Here is a 23438-nt window from a genome sequence, read left to right as displayed (position 1 = left end):
GGTTTTTCAAATACTTTTTTGTTGTACTGTATATGACGTGTATGTTTTTATATGATGTGTGTTAGTTGTTTTTTTTTTTCACAGAAAGAATTTATTTGTGAAACTTAACATGCCAAATGTTCAGTTATGGCTCTGCAAATCATCTAGCTGGCTATTTCTTGAATGTGATTTGGATTAATCATTGAAAAATCCATTTTTTTTTTTTTTACTGAATCAGCACATTTTAATCTGATAAGTAAGTCCTATATGTTTAATTAATAGCCTACGACACCACAGATTTTGCAGTTCATGAATCCTTTGATGAATCCACCTTGTTTATCATGCAGTATATGTTCATTTTCAGTGCTCATTGTTACTGCCTTTGTCTTCATGTTCTTTTGTGTTGTTCCTAATTGTGTATTTTCCCCTGTTGTCTGTCTGTGCCTCTGTTTGTGTGTCTGCATCCATCAATCTGTCTGTTGTCATCTTTGAAGTCGGAGAGCACCGGCCTTCCCCACCAGATCCAACAGAGACTCGCTCACTGAGCATTAACACTGGCGATCAGCAGACACGATAACCACTGACCCCTCTGCCACTATACACATGCATGCACACACACACACACACACACACACACACACACACACACACACACACACACACACACACACACACACACACACACACACTCAATGACACAAGCACACACCATCAACACAAGCATAGTCCACATACATATATCACGTTTACTTGAAGTATTTTCTCTTCCACAAATATAATGCCAGGAATGAATGTCAGTAATATTCTAAACTTATCTAATAATTGTACCAAGCACATATGTGGTGCCACTCTATTCCGTTACCAGCATATATCCTGTATTTAGGAAAGAAGAACACTAGTTATTATAAAATGCACAGGGACTGTCAATTTCAACCAGCCTATTACACGGTTTGCTTTAACATTATGCACATGAATGCTAGATGACACTGACATGTTTTTTGCCTTTATTAGCAACAAATAAGCCATAACCAACATCTGACAGCTTCTCAACCCCTCAAAAAGAGTGACCTGCATGTTTTTCTTAAAACCACATTACTTGTCATACTGCTTCATTGACTTAAAATTCTATACTGCCATATTTTCTTTCTTAACAATGAACAAGTCTTATCTTAGTCCCCTGGAGTTTTATATGGACTTATAAAAGCGTTCCCTTTTAAACCGGTTCCTTTTAGTGAATCAGACATACACAGCATATCATGGACTTGTAAGAGCTAAATCAGTGTAGTTTCTGACTGGCTGTTCATATGAGTGTAAAGTACTTTTTAAGTTTAGTTATGTTTTTTAATAAATTAATTTATTAAATGTTTTGAATGAAACCATTTTTTTTTTTTTTTTTTTTGGCAGTTAAATTGTATTTCTTTTTTCAATGTGTTTTTCTTCAAACTAAAATAATTGCTAATTAGTATTTCCTTATTGACTGCTATCTGTGATTAGACAGATTACTAGGCGTTATAATTATGTTTTTATGATGACACATACTTATTGTTTATTAGCGAGCTAGACTGAAGATGGCTGAACTCGCTCGCAAATTACAGCCAGTCACCTAATTATTAGCGTAGCTGTTCATTCATGTATAAAAATAAAAAAATAAAATCTATTTGATAAATGCAATATTTGAAAAATATTTAATAAAATTGCAAAATAGCTCATCACTCATCTTACCGCAGATGATCATGTCGTGGGTGAGAGAGGGCGTGCGCTTCTGGCACGAGGAGGGATGTTTGAATGTTGTGTTTACAAACAGTAACTAAAAAATCCTGCATAGTGCACCTAACATTATGTTAGGTGCACATAAGGTGGAAGAATCATTAAGAGGAATTGCAACTGCAGCCATAAATTTTCCATATTTGTAAAACATCAGAAAAGAGGAAAGATAAACATGTCTTCTTCACATCAGTCATAGCCACCACAATCACAATAAGTGACAATATTAACGAAAATGAACAAAACTAAGCCATCATACCATATACTTGACATTGACAAAGCCATGTTTTCCCTTTTTTGTTTTATTTGCTGTTCTTTTTTTCTTTTTCTTTTTTGTCTTTTAGCCGTCCAAGCAAAGGAAGCCCTTCTCACAATGAGAGTCCAAATCCTTCGTTTGACTCTTAGAGCCAAATATCCTTCCTCCACGTCCTCCTCCTCTTTCTGTCCACTGCCTCTCATTCTCTGTGCTTTTCTTCTGACCAAGTGCATCCTGGGATTGCTGCATGCCTAGCATTACAGCAAGAACAGATGGAATTGCTGAAAGGAAAGGCAGAAAGATAACTGAAGAATGCAGGAGAGCTGTGGGGTTAGTCACTCCTTCTGTCTGTACTATATACACTAATCACATTGTAATGGGCCTCTGAATAATACACCCAGTATGGACTTGTGTCAACATTCAAAGTCACTGCAATGTTAAATATACTGAAAATGCTGTGTGGTGTTTGTGTTTACACACTAGGCAATGTCGACTTATTATAGAAGTGTCACACGAGCTAAACGTGTATCTGCCATAAGCATACAGAATATTCGTCTGCACGCCAGTATACAGGATGGATACACAAAGTAAACATCACGATTTTTGCACTTGTTACTGTATGTGGTACTTTTGTGTGTGAATGTATTCTCCCTGAAAGTTTGAACAATATCTAATCCCAGTGTTTGTTTCGACCATATTGTCTCTTTGTATTTTCCCTAGCAAACAAATAAGACTGGTCTGACTGAAATGTTTATACATTAGGATATTATTATGAAGTGTCTGGTATGGAGAAAAAAGCCTTAGAATTATTTCTGTCAGGACCACTATCGTCGAATACGATTGACAGTTAGCATACAGTTTGGATTGGCGGTATGGTTCCGTTCTGGGCGAGAACTCCCTTCGCATCCATGGAGCCTAGCATGGATAAGAGCAGGGAGAGCAGCAATAAACCCCCTTAGGGTAAACAGAACAGAACCAACATGAATGCATTGCAGATATCATTAATTCAAGATTTTTAAAGTACAACATGATTCGAGAATTTATTCTGGTTCAAGGGGAATCAGAATGCCAAATCCTGACTGAAGAGAGGAGGAGCTGGGGATGGAGGAGGGTGATTAGCTCCTGAGAAACGCGATAGCTGCTGATAATACTGAAGGAGCTTATAAATGTATACGGTGATAGGTGTCGTATTCCTATAGGTAGACGTGGATCAGCTGAGAGTCACTAACGTGACCTGCCAGAACTGACTTGATGTTTATGTGATGATTTAAAGTTGTACAATTCATTTATTTGTTGATGCAGCAGTGGGAAATGTCTGATCAAAGGGAAGCGTTGGTGAATCAATCTGTCTGCAGTTAAAATGTTACTGATAAATAAAATGAAGCATTCTTAAAACCCCAACATGAGTTTAAATGAATATAGCAGCTGTTCTGACTGATTAAATGGTGAACAGAATCTATTACTGTGTTAATGTATATTTGTTGTGCATCTCTGGGAGTTGTGCTTCTGTTGCCTTGTGTCGACATGTACATTTAAGTATTGACAATGAAGTTATTGTTGTTATTGAAAATGAACTGACTGTAAAAATTTAAGTTTATGGTTTGTATGTGTGTGTGTATATACAGTATATTTACATGTATGGTGTATATACAAAATCTTCTTTCTAAATAGAACGGATGTGTGTGTGTGAATCGTACTGCCGCCATGTTTATCTTATCGTGGTCTGGTGTCATAGACTGGCCAATGCTTTGTGATGAAATTAAAGTGTCTTTGTGTGGAAGATAACTGAGTTCATGCATGTATTATATTTGTCATCTCTCTCCCCCATAAAATGTAATAGCAAAATATTAAAAATTAAATATTCATGAAAATGCTTCAGCTAATGCTTTCATAATAAATTCTCAAATTTAAATAAAATATATACACTAGCATTCAAAACTTTGGGATTTAAAAAAAAAGTATTGTATGCTCATCAGTCTGCATTCATTTGATCAAACATACAGTAAAAACAGAAATATAAAAATAACTTCTATTTTAATACATTTTGAAATTGTGTTAAATGATCCTTCAGAAATCATTCTAAAATGCTGATTTGGTGCTCATGAACAAATTCTTATCATTATCAATGTTAAAAACAGTTGAAAACCGTTTCATATTTTTGTGAAAAACTGACACATTTGTTCAGGATTCTTTGATAAATAGCATGTATGTGAATAGAAATATTTTGTAACATTATAAATGTTTTTACTGTCACTTTTGATCAATATAATACATCCTTGCTGAATAAAAATATTAATTTCTTTAAAAAAAATCATACAAGTCTCACCCCAAACTTTTAAACGGTAGCCTAGTCTATTTTTCTTTGTGTAAAACAATGCAAATATGAATCTGCTTTATGGTTGAATGTCTGCTGAGGCTTTGGCTGAGGAAATTAGAGGAATTTCCTAATTACCAATGGATACTGTAGTTGATGTAGACAGCAGATACCCTTGTAAATCACAGACCTCCTGCTTTTTTTCTCAAAAAGGCCCGAGGTCTTTTGAAAACACCCCAAATAGTGGGAAAATGTGGCAGACAAGACCAAGTTTGAGTTTTTCTTTTGTGGTTTAAGGTCTTTCCTCCCCCTTTTGGCTGTTTCACGATATTCTTTACAGCACTCAATTTTGATCTGCATTTAGCTGCACTGATATGAATTGCTAATCGGAGAGTTTTGAAGCTGATCTATGTGGCCATCACAGTTCTCATTCACCTCCAGTCTCCACGGGAGTCAGATGTTTGTAGGGTCACAGTCTATAGTGCTGTATGTGGTGTTGTGCTTGACTCACAGTATGTGGCTTTGTTTATGTTAAATGTTTTAACGCTACATAATATAGTTGTTTCATCAACAGAAGTACAGCAAGGGTGCTTTGGAGTGGGGGAGGTGTGGAGTAGTATGACTATGACACAGTAAAAGCATGACCTTTCCTGTAATAATACGTTTATATTTTTTACAAACAATAACTTGTTCTCTAATTTTGCTTCTTGATTTGGATTAGCATTGCTTTTTAATAATGTAACTTGCCAATTAAAATTTAAAATGCTATAACATTTCCAAATCTGTAAAGAAGTTTAGGTGAACTTTTTTCACCAAAACATTTTAAGAGGTTTATTCTTTTTTCCACAATTGAAGATAGGTCACTGTTGTGCTGATGGCCAAAGGTTTTCAAACTGTTTAGCACAAATGAGTATTCTCACATTATAATGGGGCACATCCCATGTGCCGTTACACCTTTGTTTAGCGACAAGCCCTTCTTTTGTTCTGCCCTTTTGAGCTGTCACTTAATTTTTGTAGGACTGTTAATAGCTGAACAAGAACTATTACAGTAAAAATGTACTCTGGTGTAATGCATCAAATGTTTACATTTATGTTTTTAATTGCACATGGTCCCTTTTAAATAAATCAAATCAAAATCAAAAGTGGTAACATGATGACATTGTGTTGGTGTAACCAAAGTTACTGTCTCTGGTGTAACCTAAATGAACTCAGGCTAAGACCATTTAGTTAACTGAAAACATTTTAGTGTAATTGGCTCAGTTTCCACCTTGACATGAAGTCAAATGTGACATATAAAGACATACTGTGAGATTAAAAGTCAAATTTGAATTTCAATAAACCTACTTTAGTAGTAGGCCTACCTATAACATGCATGCAGGAGAAACTGACTGTTTGTCACTAAAGAAAAAGGTCACTGCAAATTACCAGACAAGGGGTGAAAACAGTAAAATGTACTGATTGATACTGACAAACACTACAGTGTACTTGGCTAACAATCCAGAGGGAGGGCGAAAAAAACTTAAATTCTTTCCGGACACCTTGGCAACTATAATGTCTTCAGTGGTAGGCTATGACACTACTGTGCCTCACTTGAAAAATATACTGTCTGTTAGTAAAGGAAGTCAAGAAACAGTTATCCTGTGGTATATATATATATATATATATATATATATATATATATATATATATAAGATTTTAAAAGTGTTTATATACACTAGGAACACATTTAAACTGATCATTGGAAAGATAATCTGTAAGAAAAAAAAACAATATACCTAGCTAACATGTTCTTATAAACTTTGGCAGAAATAACAAACAAACGGCCCTCTATTAACGTTAATAAAATGTTTGTTCAAAGTTATCTGCTCTTTAATAATTTCTCAAAACATTAGCACACAATCATCATTTATCGTTCAGAGAACGTTCAGAGAACATTCAGAAGAAAAAAAAAACCTTTTCATAACTTAACGTTAGCAAAACGTTTTTAGAACATTTTTTTTTAGACTGGGTAGGTTGGATAACAGGAAACAACAAGCAAAAATCATATAAAGAATAAATAAAACTACGGTAAACAGAACAGTTACTTCCTCAGGGCAAACACTTTTGCAGTCCTCTGAGTAATACGTATTTCTGAAAATTTGGTCAAACTCCGTGTGTGTTTCAAATGCAGCTCTCGGATTGGTGGAGACATCCATACAGCGCGTGTGTAAGGCAGCAAACACACTTCCTCTTCAGAGCGGGATGGGGGGAGTTTCTGCAGTTTGAATGTCCCACTCCGAGCTGCTAAAATAAACATAATAGCTGAGAATTTGTGGTTATATCTGTGTTTATTGTGTTTATAGAGAAGATGGATTATAGCAGACATCACTCGCAATATATGGACATCAGAGAAAGGTAAGTGTGTAATGACATTCGGCTGTGGAATATGTTCGGGTCCGTTTGGAAACGCCTACTTTATACCCCAAAATATACAGTTAACGTTAACTGAGTTTACATATTACTATACGTATGTGGTGTAATATAAGTTGGTGGGAGTGTAAATGTGTGCATGTTTAAGATTTCTTTCTTAAAAATGACATGGAAGTAGCCGTAATTTTATTTCTTAATTTTGCAGTTTGAAATACTGGCAGTTTCCTCAGACTAAGTAAAAAAAAAAGAAAAAAAAAAAGTTTATTTTAATCTCAAGTAATCTCAAGCACCACAATAGTGCTTTTACACTGCACATTGTGAGGAACTGTGGGGGAGCTGAAGTTCACCCGCTCGTCTATGATCACTGAAGCGCTCAAGCTGCAAGTTCATGATTACACACACGATAAAGCTGTGAAGTTTTTTCCTGACTGACTGCTGACAGCTGACTGCTGTTTATTAACAAAATAATATATAGTGGCACCAAAAAGTAAAATTGTATGAATGTCACTGCTTTAGGCAATACTGTATGGTCCATGTTTACATATCAGGATAATCATTCATAGCATTTTAGGATTAGTCTATTGCTGAATTCGCAACCGCATATTAGGATAGGCTACTACTCGTACTACTTTTACCACATCTTTCTATGGCAGAAATAATAAGAGAGGTGTAATCTATCTATCTATCTATCTATCTATCTATCTATCTATCTATCTATCTATCTATCTATCTATCTATCTATCTATCTGTCTGTCTATCCAAGTTGTATCACGCATTATAATGGATTGTATTGTACTTTTGGATGCATTAATGCATACTTGAGAAGCATAATGCACATTCACATACTGTCTTGTGCATGTCTTTACACTTTCCACCAGTTCAGTCTATTCTAGTCAAGATATCAACCAAGTGGAATCTGTACATGATGCTAGAACTTTTTATGAACCATTTTTGCAGTTACTATATAACAAATAATCTCACATCATCACCTCACATGCAGTGATTTTTAGTGGATGTATACAGTTCACACAGGTGGCCTAGCAGAGTAACCACAGGTGTAGTTCATAATGAACATGATCCTTTAACATTTATTAATATCAGTGTATATAACACTATACTGTACTATACACTATACACAAATTCTTTTTGTTAAATGTTTTGCTTTAAAAGTGAACGTGTGCAAACTTTTTCTCAAATAAATGCCACTTGCTTTGATATTTTATCTAATGCAATGACATTCAAGTCAAGTCAAGTTTATTTATATAGCGCTTTTCACAATACAGATTGTATCAAAGCAGCTTCATTTGTTCATTTTGGGTGGTGAACCGTGACCTCTGACCTCCCACTGCTGCAAGCACCTGATATCCTGCTGGGCTGTCAGAAGATATTCCCTTCAGCATGTCTAGAAAACCTTAATTAAACTTAATCATTCACATTCTTTGTATAGGCTACATTTCTAAAATGTTATTGAATCATTAACAAATTAACATCAAGCATAAGACCAGTCAAATAACTACACCAGATTTACACATCAGATTAATGTTAAAATGGTGTGACATTTATGTCAGTTTAGCTCTGGCAGCTCTTGCATGATTGTTGGGATTTCTTCATTATTGGAGTTAATCAGCTTTTTTGAGTGGATTAAGATCATTTGAGAGCCTCTTGCCGGGTTCGCTTGTCTATCACTCTGTCATTAGAATTCATGTCAAAAGTGAGTGCGCTAAACATATAACTCCTCTGGCTGTGCCTATAGGAAGAGACTTCACAGGGAATCCATCGGGCTACAGGATCCATTGCTTCCCAAGGGACCGTCAACAAAGAAGCCGTGTAGAGAAGGAACCAGGCACACAAACAGCAGAGAGAGGAGATCTTCAGTGCGACACATCAAATCTGTCAGGGACAAAAGGCCATTGGCTGCAAGCCAGCAGGAAAAGTAAAGAACCTCTGTGTCTTGTGACATAAACACATAAAATGCACATGGATGGAACGTTTTTGTTTAATGCAGCGTGACCGATATATATATAAAAAAAAAAACGTTCACCCTTGCCCACCGTCTACTGATTAGCTGTTACATCAACCCAGTGGAATAATGCATGATGCCTGGTTATTATTCATGTTAGCAATTATTAATAATTGAACTATATTAACAGTCACAAAGTAATATTAAATATATAAAGCAAATAGCATGGATATTGCAGACTACAGTTGAGCTCATACACCTATTCATGTAAAATGTGTTACATTTGATGCTGATGGAGTTTTTCTCATTTTCTTCAAATTGTTGTTTCATCCTGCAATTCCTGCAGTCTCAATGCTGGAAGGCCTGCTGAGAGGAACTGGGGGAAAGCTGTTAGCCAAAGTTCATCAGCTCAAGTTAAAGTGGCTTCTGTAAAGAACGATACAGAACCTGCTCGCAAAAAGAGGAGGAAAATTCACCCGTCTGGTTTTGAAGGAAAAGGTAAGTGATTATTTATCTCATTACATATTAACTAACTCATCCAGAATTTAGCTTAGTTGTTTCCAGACCATTCTGATGGAGATGCGAGGATAATTAAACATTCACTGACATTGTGCACCGTGTGCCACTAGATGGCAGTATTGAAATGCTAAGACCAAGCCAATCTTTCTTTGAAGAAACAGTTTCCTTCTGCACAAAGAAATAATTAATGGGGTATTCAATCTTTACAAGACTCAGGGACCCCCATCCAGACTGTAAAATTGTAAATACTTTAATTAATGGCTTCAATAAACATTATTTGCTTTTTCAAAAACAGATTATTAATATACTACGAAATCATTTTAAAAAGTATAAAATATTTTTGAATCAAATCCTTTATGTTGTATATCTGTCCACAGACTTAAAAAAAAAAAAAATAAAATTTGTACACTACCTTTCAAAATTTGCAATCAGTAAGATTTTGAAATAAATAAATACATTTATTCAGAAAGGATGCATTAAATTGATTAAAAGTAACAGTAAAGATCTTTATAATGTCACAAAAGATTTCTATTTCAAATAAATGCTGTTATTTTGAACTTTTTTATTTATAAAAGAATCCTGAAATATAAACGCTTTCCACAGAAGTATTAAGCAGCACAACTGTTTTCAACGTTAAAAATCGTAAGAAATATTTCTTGAGCACCAAATCAGCATATTAGAATGATTTCTGAAGGATCATGTGACACTGAAGACTGGTGCTGAAAAATTCATCTTTGCCATCACAAGAATAAATTATTTACAATATATTAAAATAGAAACCAGCTACTTTAAATTGTAATTATATCTCACATTAACACTGTTTTTACTGTAGTTTTGATTAAATACAACAGTTCATTCAGGTTGTTGAATCTGATTGGCTGAGAGCCTTTTCCAGCGATATTCTACCAGTATTACCATGGGAACCGTTTCACCGTTTGTATCACTCCGCTTGCATTTTCACAGCGAGTGTCATGGCGGATGAGCAAACCACCATAATTTTACAAATTCTAGTGTTATTGTGTCAAGGAATGTAGTTTTAAGAGTTTATGAGAATGTAGTTATTTAGACCTCAAATATGTGACTTATATATGTGTGATATATAAATATAGCGCCTATTTGACAATTTGTTTAGACGTTTTTGGAGATGTAATCCCTTACGAAAAAGTTTATTCAAGTGTGCTATTAGTATACTTCTTTCAAACTAATTTCAAAATAAGTATACTTTGAGTCTACTTTTTATGTACTTCGAAATATACTTAAAATTGCACTTAATTATACTTGACTTATACTGACAGAAAAGTCAAGTCAAGTCAAGTCAAGTTTATTTATATAGCGCTTTTCACAATACAGATTGTATCAAAGCAGCTTCACAGTATTAAATTAAAATAATACATCAAAAGTCTTAGTATATTTGGACTACTTGTACTCAATCTTTTGATCGAGATAATACTGTAAGTATAATTGGCTTGTAGCTGTGTTGACTCTTTTAACTAGTAGCCTATTAAATACTTTTTTCACAGTTTTACGTACTGTCTTATAAACCTACATTGTTTGAAAATATTGATTTATAAAGAAAACAGATATGTTCCTAATTCTGAGTATCTGAATTTTTGTGTAGGCTAGTCCACTGGTAGTGTACAAAGGAACTTACTTCAAATCTACTCTTTCCCCACCATTGACTGAATTTTCCAGCTATCTATGTTTTCATGGAAGTGTACTTTCATATACTAAAAAAATGTGCTTTATTTATTTTGACTAGTAAACTATCTATATTCCTATAAGTTCACTTGTAGTATAGTTGCAGTACAAATGAAAAACTTATTTGTAAACTAGTTGTGTACTCAAAATTTACTACTGTTACATTTAAAGTATACTTAAAAGTATACTTTTATGCTCTAAAAAGTGGGCCAATTTAGTCCCAAGTAGTATTGAAACAGTACACTTACAAAAAGTAATAATATTTTATTCAAATAACATGCCGTATTTGGTATTGTGGAAGGGTCTGTTAGTGATTGTGATTTTGACTTCAGTGAAAGTTACATTGTTGCACCATTAGATGGCTGCAAAGACTGTCTTTATGAGTGAGTAAGTAGCAAATACTTTTGTGTTGAAAGGGACTGAAACAAGGATGTAAACAAGGACCTTATAAGACTTACAAATGCACCAACTAGCACTCTCATGGGAAATCCCCTTAACTGTTAAAAGGACAAAGACAATGACAAAAGATTTGGATCGGTAAGATTTTTTATGTTTTTTAAAAGTGTCTTCCTCTCACCAAGGCTGCATATTTGATAAAAAAAAAAAAACTTGAGTAATGATGCTGAAAATGTAGCTTTGATCAAAGGAATAAATTACACTTCACCATATACACATACAGTAGAAATCAGCTCTTTTAAATTGTAATAATATTTCACAATATTACTGTTTTTTTTGTGTGTATTTTTAATCAAATTGTTACGAACTGCTCTGAGACAAGGTTGCGATCCAAATGCAGCTTTTAATAATGGGGCAATCCAGACGTAATCCAATGTACAGACAACAGGTCAAAACACAGGTAGGCAGTCCAAACCAACAGAACACACAAGGTTGGGAACAAGGCGAACGGGTAATCCAAAGGCAGGCAGAGAGTCCAAAAACCAAAATACATGGAACCAGAGAAATGCTCAGAAATGCAGCCAACATACGTACAAAACTTCGCAGAGAATGAATGAGTGTACATGGTTTAAGTGTACATATACACTTATATATATATATATCTATATATATCTATCTATATATATATCTATATCTATATATATCTATATATATCTATATATATCTATATATATCTATCTATATATATATATATATATATATATATATATATATATATATATATATATATATATTACCACAGCAAAGCTTTGGGGCTTTTGGATCCAAAAAAAGTTAATACATTTAACCATCCCTCACAGATTACAAGATTTGTTTTTAATTAATTTATTTGGAATGAGATAATGGCTAAATTCATTTGACTAAAAATCCTGCTTGTTCTGCGCCATCTGTTTATTGTTATTTTTGTCTGTGTCGATGTTGAGTTGCATGCTTTTTCCATGACTCTCCCATGCAAGGATACGAGGGAACAAAGCTTAACACCATGCTTTATGCAGTCAACATGGTTTTGCTCTTGCAGAGGGATGTTTACTATTCACAGCCACATGATGGCTACATCAGGGAGTTGGTCAGCATGATTACACAACTAGCACCAAGTCGCTATTCTTATTTCCCTTGTGTTCTACAGTAAAACTTGTGAAATAAAGATTTAACCTTTGGAGAAAGGTAGTTTCATCCAGGAATTAATGAAGCTCTGACTGTTTGATTTCCTGTTGTGTCAATGAATAACTCACAGAGATTAAAGTCCTTTAACAGACAAGAACAAAGGCTTCACCTTAATACTGCTTTTATTGTTTTCCAAGAACAATCATGTATTTCAGATTTTTTTCCTAGAGTGATTTTCTATAAAAAAAGAAAAATACACATTTGTATTTTATAGCTGGAGTTATATAAAGGGCATTTGACGATGACACCTATCTCATATTGATTTAATGTTTTGTCTTTGTTTTTTTGAGTCAAAGTCCATGGTGAGCTCATTGCTCAGCAGATCTAAGAGTTTGTGTACTGTTTTTTTGTTGTTGTTCCAAATATATATATATATAGAAACCATGATGCAACTGATCTCAGATCAGCACGAAGGGCAACCCCAGTCAAAGGTTTTGTTTGTAGGACAGCAGGTGGACTTTCCCTTCCTCCCTCCACACACCACCTTTCACATGGTCTATGCTGCTCTCTGACCAATCATAGCTCGTCCTGTCTTATCAGCTATTCAAAATGAAAGGCGGTTGAAATTTATGCTTGTTTTCTCCTGCTGTTCTTTATCCTCCAGTGGCAACATATGCATAGTGGCAGTTAAGCTCTTGAATAGCTGTTAGGCATCACATCTGAATTAATTTACTAGATTTCTGACAATTCATGTGTGGTGCATGCAATTTGGGACATTTTTAAAATCAGTCAAACTGTGGTTGTACTATAACATGGACTGTCAGAAGGCACAGAAAGTGAGACTGAGCTGTTTAAGACAGTGGCAGAGATCATCTTTTCTTTTACAAACTCATGGTGAGTCTTTATTGAGCTGCTGTGTGTGTGGATATTGTCAGAAGCTTAAATAACATTTCAAAAATGCGTAAAGAGTTACTTTCAGTTTTAAATATTGCACAAAGTATCCTAAGTTTATACCCATCTGAAATTGCCTCACTTTTAAAGATTCATATTTTTTTCATACTGCTTCTTATTTTATTGAAATTAGCATGCGAGTTTTTGCAAATGAAATGGAATGAGCCAAATGTTAGCTCAAAAGTTTGGTGTTGGTAAGTTTTTTTAAAATGTTTTTAAAAAGAATAAATTCACCAAGTTTGAATTTATGATAAAAAATACAGTAAAAACAGTAATATTGTGAAATATTATTACAATTTAAAATAACTGTTTTCTACTTTCATATTTTTTAAAATATAATCATTCAGTCAATTTGTGGACCACTTTAAGTCTTTCACGGACCCCCAATGGTCCACGGATCACAGTGTGAGAACCATTGATCTAGCTTGATAAAGACTTAGTTTTGTTTGACTGCACATGGCACAGTGTTGTGTAGTGTATCTGATGGCCAGGCTTTGCTGCAGGTCTGGAGGAAATATGTGTGTCAGTGAACATATTAGTTAAACAGAAACGTAACACTAGCTGCTGCGTCAGGATTTTTGACTCATATGGTATGCTCTACTAATTTGGACTTGCCATTACACCTGTAAATTCGTGACAGGTTTTCTGGTCCACATGCGTGGATGTTTTTATGAAAAAGACTACAGTGAATTTAAAAGTTATTTCCCATGTATCCACAGTCATGGAAAACCTTGAATTATTAAAACTGTTCTGTCCTGGAAATGTCTTTGAAAAAATAATTCCCTTTAACATTAACTAAGATTAATAAATGCTCTAGGAGTATTGTTCATTCTTAACCCATGCTAACTAATGTAGTTAACTAATGTTAACAAATGAAACATTGTTAATTGTTACCAAAAATATTTTAAAATAGATAACAGATGTTCCCTATCAGATAACAGATGTTCCCTATCACTTTCGACGTTTGTCAGAAGTGAACTGACGAATTGGGATCTCGCCTGAGAGCCCAAATCACCTTCGAGTGTAAACAAAACATGCCAATGGACATTGGCGAGTGATATTTGCATCGCGAACCACACCCCACAAAGCGGGTTTGAATGGAAGCATGCTGAACTCACCCATTCAAGCTTTTGAAGATTCTGCTCTGCAATTATTGTTCGAGTGTGTACAACGAACCAGGAAGAAGCTCTTCAGAGAGTGTTGGTGTGACGGCGCGCAAGTGGTGGTCGCTTCTAAAAGAGCTATCTCTGGATTCATGCAGTTCTCCTAAAAGATTATTTCACACGCTGCAGTGCAGACTGCCTGAGACACCTGTGATAAAGCAGCAGCTCTGGCTGCTAAGGCTTACAGTGCTGCTGGACAGGCCCCCTGCATGTGATGGCCACCCTGCAAGTCTACCAGGCCAAAGCACTGTCCGTTCCCCTGTGGTAAAAAAAAAGAAGCAAGCCCTCCAGCGTGGCTTCGTCCCCAAGATTGGTTTGCATCAATCGACCTGAAGGACACGTACTTTCAAGTCTCGATTCTCCCTCGACAAAGACCTTTTTTACGGTTTTCGTTTGAGGGACGGGCATGTCAGTACATGGTCCTCCCCTTCGGACTGTCCCTGTTGCCTTGCGTCTTCACAAAGTTTGTGGAGGTCCTCTGAGGGAGCACGGTTTTCGCAATCTGAACTAACGAACAAGCGTGCTCAGTTAGTGCTAAACTGCCTAAATTCATTCAAGGGCAGGATGGCGGTTCCACTGAAATTGTTTCAGAGACTCCTGGGGCATATGGCATCCGCAGCCACAATCACGCTGCTCAAGTTGCTTCTTATGAGACTGCTTCAGCACTGGCTACACGGCCGAGTCCTGAGATGGGCATGGTAATGCGGCACACACAGGGTGGCAATCACACCAGCTTGTCTCCAGACCTTCAGCCCATGGTCAGACCATGCTTTTCTATGGGCAGGAGTTCCCCTAAAGCAAGTGTTCAGGCATGTTGGGATGGGGTGGGGTGCTCACTTCACTCGGAGTGTTGCCTTTTCCTGGGCATTGGTGCACGGCCCCTCGCTGACAGACATGTGTAAAGCTGCGGGCTGGGGGACACCTAACACGTTTGCAAGGTTTTATAATCTCCGTGTAGAGCCTGTGTCCTCCTGTGTACTGGCTACGAATAGCTAGTAATTGGGAGGACCCGCTTGGTGCCTCGTTTGAGTTCCCCACCTGGCGAACCCTGGATGGAGTTCCTACAGCACCCTTGGAACTCAGATGTGGTGGAGGAGTCCGACACTAGGTCTAGCTCTCGTGTGTATGCCCAGAAGGTGAAGGCCTAGAATAGGTCAGAAAAGCCCGTGTGTTGTGATTCCCCTACGGGTGATCCCACATGTGTATTCTTCCACAGTACTGCTTCCCTGTCGGTGAGCCCGTGCCTTTCCCTTGGCAGATCCCGCTCTGCTGTGTCTGCTGGTATTGACTTCACCCAAGCTAGGCTGGATCTACCACATAGACCTTCCATATGTAGCACTGCCCTAACGGTCAGTCCATATGTGTAACTCCACATGTTACCTCCCTACGGGCAGGATGTGGTCTCCTACTCTCTCTGCGTTAAAGCCCTGTCCTTTCTCCGCCCCAGCAGGTGTGGGGGAATTAGGCAGCTCTCAGGGCTCTCAGGCGAGATCCCAATTCATCAGTCCACTTCTGACAAAACGTCTCAGTTCCCTTCTTCAGGGAACGGGTTAAATTAGTAACCTAGATGTTTATATTGTAATAATATTTCACAATGCTTTTACTGTTTTGTAATAAAATAAAGGCAGCCTTTAGAGGTGTAAAAATAAAGGTGAGCATAAAGCATAACATTTACTGACACCAAACTTTTGAACGGTTATTTATTTATTTATTTATAGCTAATTTAAAAAAAGTCAAAAAGTCATTATTATTAGTTGTATTATGCTGTGTCTGTGTATAATTTTTTTTTTTTCATTGACCATAGGTCAACTCAAACTGATAGTTACTCCGGGAAGTGGGTGGCTCTATGTTCAAAGTAAGCATCATTGTGAACAGATTTTGTACTTTGTACTTTTGAAGTTTAACAGTTTGTTTGATTAAAATAAGAATAACATGTGGTTGTGCTTGCACTTATTTAATACAGGAAACTTTCTTTCATACATTCATAAACAGTGTTGGGGTTACTTTTTAAAGTAATGTGTTACAATATTGTGTTACTCCCTAAAAAGTAGCTAATTGCATACTTAGTTACTTTTTATGGAAAGCTTTGCGTTATATTACTTTTATGTTACTTTTTCTCATCTGGGCTGGGCTTGCTTGTTAGTTTTTTTAATAACAAAAAAGGCCCTTTCACACCAAAAGTGAAATGAATAAGCCTCAGGCTAAAGGAAATTAATTTTTGTCTATACTGTAGATTTTTACTGATTAGTATGGTTGAATTGGATCATTGAAGGTCAGCAGCAAAGACACTGATTAATAAAGTGAGCTCATTTTAATTATTGCAGGTTTATGTAATATCCAAAGTTTGCATTTCACTGTTTTTATTCATTTTAAGGAATACTCAATCTGTTTTTGTGCAAGAGAGATGAGTAAATGCATGCTCAAATTAGTCTAGAACTACAATAACCACATTTATTGTAGTTGCACACACAAAGCCCTATGCACACACAAAGGCTATGCACACACAAAGGCTATGCACCTTACTCCTGATTTCTCTCAACTTGTGGACAGGAAAGGTGCCAGTCAATAAATGGGATAACAAAGTAACTTGCGTTACATATTTGAAAAAAGAACTCAGATATTTTCTTGTAAATTTAAAAGTAATGAGTTACTTTACTAGTTACTTGAAAAAGTAATCTGATTACATAACTCTAATTATTGTATTGCGTTACCCCCAACACTGTTCATAATTAATTAAATGATAATTTAATTACTAATTTTACAGCATTTCAATTCAATTACAGCATTTTTTAATCATGCTATCATGTTTTTTTTCTTTAAAGTTTTAGAGGCCAGAGGACTCATGGGAAGAGAGTACAGACCATGTGACTCATATGTAAAGGTGGGCATTTTGACATAATGCAACCTGGGTTTTGTGCAGGCCGTATTTTGACACTTGAGGTCATGTGACTGTGAGCATCATAAAATAAGTCAAACCAATTTTTCTCTCAGCAGAGAGACAGCAGTAACTCCCGTTCCCTGTTGGTGATGATGTGTTATTATTTTTGTCATTATTTGTCGCATAATCCTCTGTGGATGTCTGCCCTTGAAATGAACCCGTTTTCATGATGTCAGCCTGAACAGGTTTCAGGCATGAGAAAGCATCAGTTGTGTTGGCAGCTGTCCACTCAATTCCTGATTCAAGTGTTGATTGATTTTCCCTCTGAAAATGGTGAATATATCCGCTAGCAATGTTAAACTAGTGCACTTAATAGATTATTTATTCCAGATTTGCATTGCTCCAGATGTGGACCACAGCAAGCGATGGAAGACCAGGACTGTTCTAGACTGCAAGAGTCCTGTTTTCAATGAGACATTTATGTTGTGAGTGATTCTTTTAGAGGTTTATTGTTCGCTACCGACAGAGTACTTGTAATATTGTGTTTAAAAAGAGGAAGTGGAAGAGTGTCGTGTTATCTTATAGTAGAATAATTTATGCTAAGCCTCACATGCTCTCTAACACCTTGTCTGACAGCCTCTATCTCAATCAGTCTTTTCAACAGAGACTTTAGGGCTGGGTCTCCTGGCTCTCTCTTGTTAGCTGAAAGAAAGGCTGTCTTTTTCAAGTCTTTGGAGGAGAAGGCCATTGTGTTTTTGGATGACGCTGGACATTGATGAATGAGCTTTTGAAGTGTCGTATTTATGTTGCAGAGATGTGGATGAAGACGATCAGAAGAAGAGGTTGTTGTTAACAGTGTGGAATCGCAATCGAACTTCCAGGTAGGACCTTACCCTTTTTCACTCAAATGTTGATTTTCTACATTAATACAGTTGTAGATAAAGGCTAGTTATATGTGTACCATAAGTACAATTATTCCTGTATGTATTTTATCTTCATGCTGCAAAAACCACATTCACTCAGTACAAAATCAATATGTTATTGGTTGGTTTTTCTACACCAGCGGTGTCACAGGGCAGTGAACCTGATCTAAGTAGGGTTAACTGAATGAATATCATCATGACATTATCAGGAGTTCAAAAATTCCCGCCTGTTGTTGTGTTTTAGAGTGTTTGATTTTGCCCACAGGCGCAGTGACTTCCTGGGCTGTATGAGTTTTGGTGTCCACTCCCTCATCACCTCAACTAAGGTAAATATCCTGTTGTAAAAGCAAAATGGAACTGCACACTCACTTTTTTGCCTTTATGAAGTTTTCTTCTCTAACCTGCACCTCCAAAAGGTGTGCGTTTGCTCCAATCCATTGTTAGGGGAATATCCTGTTGTTAACATTTACCCATAGCGATTTTACCCAGTCTAGTGCTTTGAAAATCATTTGGATTTTTATTTTTACCAATATGACAGAACATTTATTCACGCTTTAAGAGGTTACATAGGCTACAATTTACAGTAGTGCAATGGTTATTGGTTTTTCTTTGTGTGTGTGTTTGTTTTTTCTCCCACCACTCATACATTAATAAAATAAACAATGAAACCAAAAAAAGGCATATATACATAAACACATTGTATATTTTATGTAGATAAAAGTACAAAAGCCTATGTATAAACCCTTAAAAAGTATTTTTTATTTCAATTTAAAATGACTGTTTTCAATTTTAATATATTTAATTTAGTAACATTATAAATGTCTTTACTGTCTCTTTTGACCTAATTAATGCAGAATATATAAAAACCAAAATGTTCTTTCATTGTAACACCATTTAGGTTTGACTTTCTTTATGAAAGATATAATTGTATATTTATCTAACGAAATGTTCCTCTTCATTTCATTCTCCTCTTGTCAAAGCATTTCCACCACACCATCATCTAATTACACAGTGGGGGAAGCGGCGACGGGACTGTTCATTGAGGCTTGAAAAATGACCTACAATTACCAAAAGCAACATACCGCAAACATGCCGGCATAGTGACTTTATTCTGCATGCTCGCCTGCACGATAAAACAAGAGATATTCCATCTGAGATCCCTGTTCCTTTACATTATGTCCCGTTGTCAAATTCAAGAGTTTTATACTCATGTGTTAAGACAGTAAATCCTTTCTCGGAGGGTGATATTTAAGGATAAATTAGATCAAGCCCGATGGATGTTTTACATAACACAATGCCATCTGGCTGAGCGGTAGAGTAAAATGGGCATCAGCTGTTTACAGCTACAAAGGTCTCAAAAACCTACACACAGACACACGACAGTGCGCTGCAGACAACCACAGGGCCTCATTTTAATACTGTCCCTATGAGGGATGCATTTACAAGTAAACAGATATTACAAATGTAAACCTGGCGAAGGAAAGTGCATCTTCTTCCCATGGCTTTCTATGTGTAATTGTATTTTTCACATTTTTTGCTGACAGGAGATCAGAGGTTGGTATTATCTCCTGGGAGAGGAGCTGGGCAGGAGCAAACATCTGAAAGTGGCCTCACGTCGCATCAGACCGACCGCTGGTGAGATTAAATGCCGTTTCTCTCTCTTTTTCTGTTTTTTTTTGCATCTGGATCGTAGCCACTCTCTGATAGCCTTCAGCAATGACGACGGACAAATTCCACATGACAGTTTTGTATTCAAATCCCTACAAGTCTACATGGAATTTTAGTGCCTCTAAACCAACCAATTGATGAGTTTAGATTTGCACAGGGCTTTGAAATGTGTTTTAATTTTAGTTTGTTTAGTTCTGTAATTTAAACTTTTATTTCAGTTAGTTGTCCAGGCAATAATTTTTAAGTTCAAACAACAGCAGATCAGACGATAACAGAGGCCTGGCTGTAGCGTTAGAAAGTATTGTTTAAAGATTTACGCTAAGCTAACAGCTGTAACAGCTAAAGTCGCTGTTGCTGCATGTAGTCAAAGGAGTTTTTTCAGTCATATCAGAGATGTGACTCCATTGGGCATAAAAGCTGCTCGGCACACTAATGAGACTGACAGTTGAAATATGAGGAGGACATGTTTATTCTTGACATTGCTACAACCAAACAAGCTCCTTGCAGCGAAAGTTACTTTTGTATCCCAATCCCTGAGTCTAAATGGAATTTGCTTGTTTTACTTCTCACGAAACGCTATGTTAAATGAACAAGCATTGCCTGCACTTCTAGGAGGGATATAGAGGGCTCGGTGTTGAAACGTACAGCATCCCCACAGAGAGCCGTGACAAAGAGCCAAGGGCCAGTTGGGCTGACACACTGTGCACTGTGATGAGCCACTGGAATTAGATGAGAAATAAAAGGCTAAAGCGTCATAGTGTGTCTAAGTTAGTTTAAATCCACTTTAGGGATCTTCTCTCCCTCCCACTGCCGCTCCATAGGGAACTTTGCGATGAAAAAACATGTAATATTTAATGCAAAGACATTTTTTTTGTCCCATCGCCTGTAAGAGATCATCTTAATTATTACTTACAAAATGAGCGATTTTGCTCCTGGGACAGAGTGACTCGTGTGCCGTCAGAGAAATTCAGACGAGATTAAGTTTGATTAGAGAGAGAGAGGTGTAGGAGGAGAGAGATCAAGATGAGAGAGAGAAAGAGAGAGAGAGAGAGAGAGAGAGAGAAGGGGGGCTTGAGTCAAGGCACTGGGCTGACTTTAATAGAGAGAGCCAGCTGTATTGTGTCCCTCTTGAATGCTGTTTCCATGAAGAATGTTTAAAAAGACATTGCTTCCTGGGAGCGTAATCTCTATGGTAACAAAGTGGGGGAGCCTGTCGCTGGATGTCGGGGTGGGGGTAACGCTTTTAGGGTAGTAGATTTCTTTCTCTCTCTCTCTGTTCTGGGGCAGTCGGCTCTGTGTCAAAGGGATTCAGGTTGAGTTCATCTCTCATGGTGTAGACACACTCACTTTCAGCTGAAGCCTGCAGATAGTGTTGACCAGATTCTGCTGTCCTCTTTCTGAACGAGTTCTGGAATAGAGAGATTTCTACCCAGGGCTAAGATGTACTCAAAGAGCAGTCTGTCTGGTTGGGACTCGTGGGACTCTCTTGTGTATCTTTCAGAATCTGCTGCATCCAACTATGAAGCTGGACCCAAGACCACAAGTCCAGAGAACATGCAGTCATTTACAGTAAGTGTAATTAATAAAATAACATTTGAATTTTGAATTTAATTTCAAATGTTTATTTTTTGTAGGCTTGCATTTTTAACTTAAAATTTGCTTTCTGTGATGTAACACCTAAATTAATTCATTTTTATTGTTAAAGACAAAATATATTTGTATTAAATAAACCCAGTGTTACTTCATTTTAATTCTCAGATCAGATCGGATTATTTACAGTGTAGGATGTCATTCAGGATTTATGGATTCTTACATTTTATATTTTGTTGGAATTTTAAATGTTGTGTAGTTTGTATGAAAAAAAAGGTTGAAAAATATTTGAAAATATTGTATATCCTGAGAGGTAATGCCTCATAAATATTCTTAAGTAGACAGAAATTTGAAATTTTATGAAAATATTACAGTTTTCAGTTTTATTACAGTTCCCCCGGAATTATCAAGATTCTTTAGTGCCTCTAAACCAACCAGTTGATGAGTTTAGATTTGCACAGGCCTCTGAAATGTGTTTTAATTTTAGTTTATGTTTTAGTAGTTGTGTTTATGTGCATTTGCAATTCGTTTTTTTTTATTTATTTCTATTTACATTATTTCAGTTTTAGTTTTATTAATTTTAGTACTTCTACTTCAGCTTATTTTTTATCAAGATTTCAAATGTTCATATATATATATATATATATATATATAGCATGTATATATACTTATTTATTATTTATTTATTATTATAGCATGTATATATAATTATTTCAAGCTTTATTTTTTATTTTTAGTTAACAATACTGGTTTTTAAACACAATTCCTCCGCTATTGCTGGCTTGTTTGGAGTAAATAGCTTTGGCTGTAGTGTTAGAAACTATCATTGAAGACTTATGCTAAGCTAACAACAACTGAAAGAACTAATGATGCTGCATGCAGTCAGAAGAGTTTTTTAGCCATCAGAAATGTTACTCCATCAGCTTGGGAATACATGTTTCTCTGTGGTGCGCTCTAATGTGACAGACAGTAGAAATATGAGGAGGTGTATGGATGTACTTTTGGATATGTGCGACACACACATACTTGCTCATTAAACCCTCCCATCCACTTCAGCGAGCAACTTTTCCCAGGACTATTCTCCACTGCTCTGTTCTCCTCAGACAAAGCTGGGAAACGGGAAAAGCCAACAAAGTGGCTGCAATAGGAAGCCCAATCCCGCACAGTGTTTATGATTTATCCCTGTTTGATTCCCGCTCCACTGACCCTCTTGCTGGTTCCCTGCATTTTTATGTGGAGGCCGGTCAAATATTCAGCTAATCATTCTTCCATTTCCTTCCTCTCTTCCCGAAAATCCATTTTTCAGATTTCGCTGTTGACCTTCCAGGGATTTCTTATTACCGTTAACTGGTTTTATCTGGAACATCAGTAATAGGGTGATGTAAGAGATAAACAAACTATGGATTATGGTGATTTGGTGAAATGATTGTGTTGGTTTTGCACAGAACCTGCTTGAGTGTATGTCGGAATAATGCATTTCGGAAATTTCTGTATAATCGCATTTCGGAAAACACTGTTTTCGTGAATCTAGGTGTTGTGCAAGGGTTGGACGTCCTCCACGTCTGTCAGCCTATGCTTGTCCAGCTTCTCATTAAACAAACAATCACTTTAATGTTTCTGGCTCATAATGCATGTTTGTGTTTACACTAAATCAAGCCTATCTGAGTGAGCTCCATCTCACTGCGCAGAGAGAGTGAGTTCAGCCACTACTGTTGAGAGCTACTCAGGAAACATGTTGGCTTATCGAGTGCAGACATACTGCCTGGCCACTGACTGGGGGGGTGGAAGGTGGTTTCCTGTCATTCT

The 23438-nt window shown here is 36.5% G+C and overlaps 2 protein-coding genes across 3 annotated transcripts in view; both read left to right on the top strand.

Moving 5' to 3' along the window:
* dnm1b (dynamin 1b) overlaps nucleotides 1-3872 on the top strand; it is a gene marked incomplete at its 3' end in the record, with an annotated part of 38706 nt that extends 34834 nt beyond the window's left edge. Inside the window, exon 22 of the mRNA XM_084114553.1 lies at nucleotides 2088-3872. Coding sequence (XP_083970679.1) covers nucleotides 2088-2148 — 61 coding nt within the window. The remainder of the gene's footprint in view (nucleotides 1-2087) is intronic.
* Nucleotides 3873-6546: 2674 nt separating this feature from the next.
* The window catches only part of rgs3b (regulator of G protein signaling 3b), a 46028-nt gene continuing 29136 nt past the window's right edge, over nucleotides 6547-23438 (top strand). The window contains exons 1-10 of one of the 2 annotated variants that reach the window (XM_084115073.1): nucleotides 6547-6707; nucleotides 8476-8655; nucleotides 9029-9180; nucleotides 16378-16428; nucleotides 17396-17454; nucleotides 17842-17936; nucleotides 18264-18332; nucleotides 18640-18700; nucleotides 19919-20009; nucleotides 21544-21611. In XM_084115073.1, the coding sequence (XP_083971199.1) occupies nucleotides 6661-6707; nucleotides 8476-8655; nucleotides 9029-9180; nucleotides 16378-16428; nucleotides 17396-17454; nucleotides 17842-17936; nucleotides 18264-18332; nucleotides 18640-18700; nucleotides 19919-20009; nucleotides 21544-21611 (873 nt within the window). In that variant the 5' untranslated portion in view covers nucleotides 6547-6660. Of the gene's footprint in view, nucleotides 6708-8475; nucleotides 8656-9028; nucleotides 9181-13218; nucleotides 13354-16377; nucleotides 16429-17395; nucleotides 17455-17841; nucleotides 17937-18263; nucleotides 18333-18639; nucleotides 18701-19918; nucleotides 20010-21543; nucleotides 21612-23438 lie in introns of those variants that run through there. The other variant, XM_084115074.1, reaches the window with a different exon arrangement.

This window comes from Abramis brama, assembly GCF_963993115.1.
Source record: "Abramis brama genome assembly, chromosome: 5".
Taxonomy (NCBI): domain Eukaryota; kingdom Metazoa; phylum Chordata; class Actinopteri; order Cypriniformes; family Leuciscidae; genus Abramis; species Abramis brama.
Note: the sequence above shows the minus strand (reverse complement) of the source record. Positions and strands in the feature narration are given on the sequence as shown.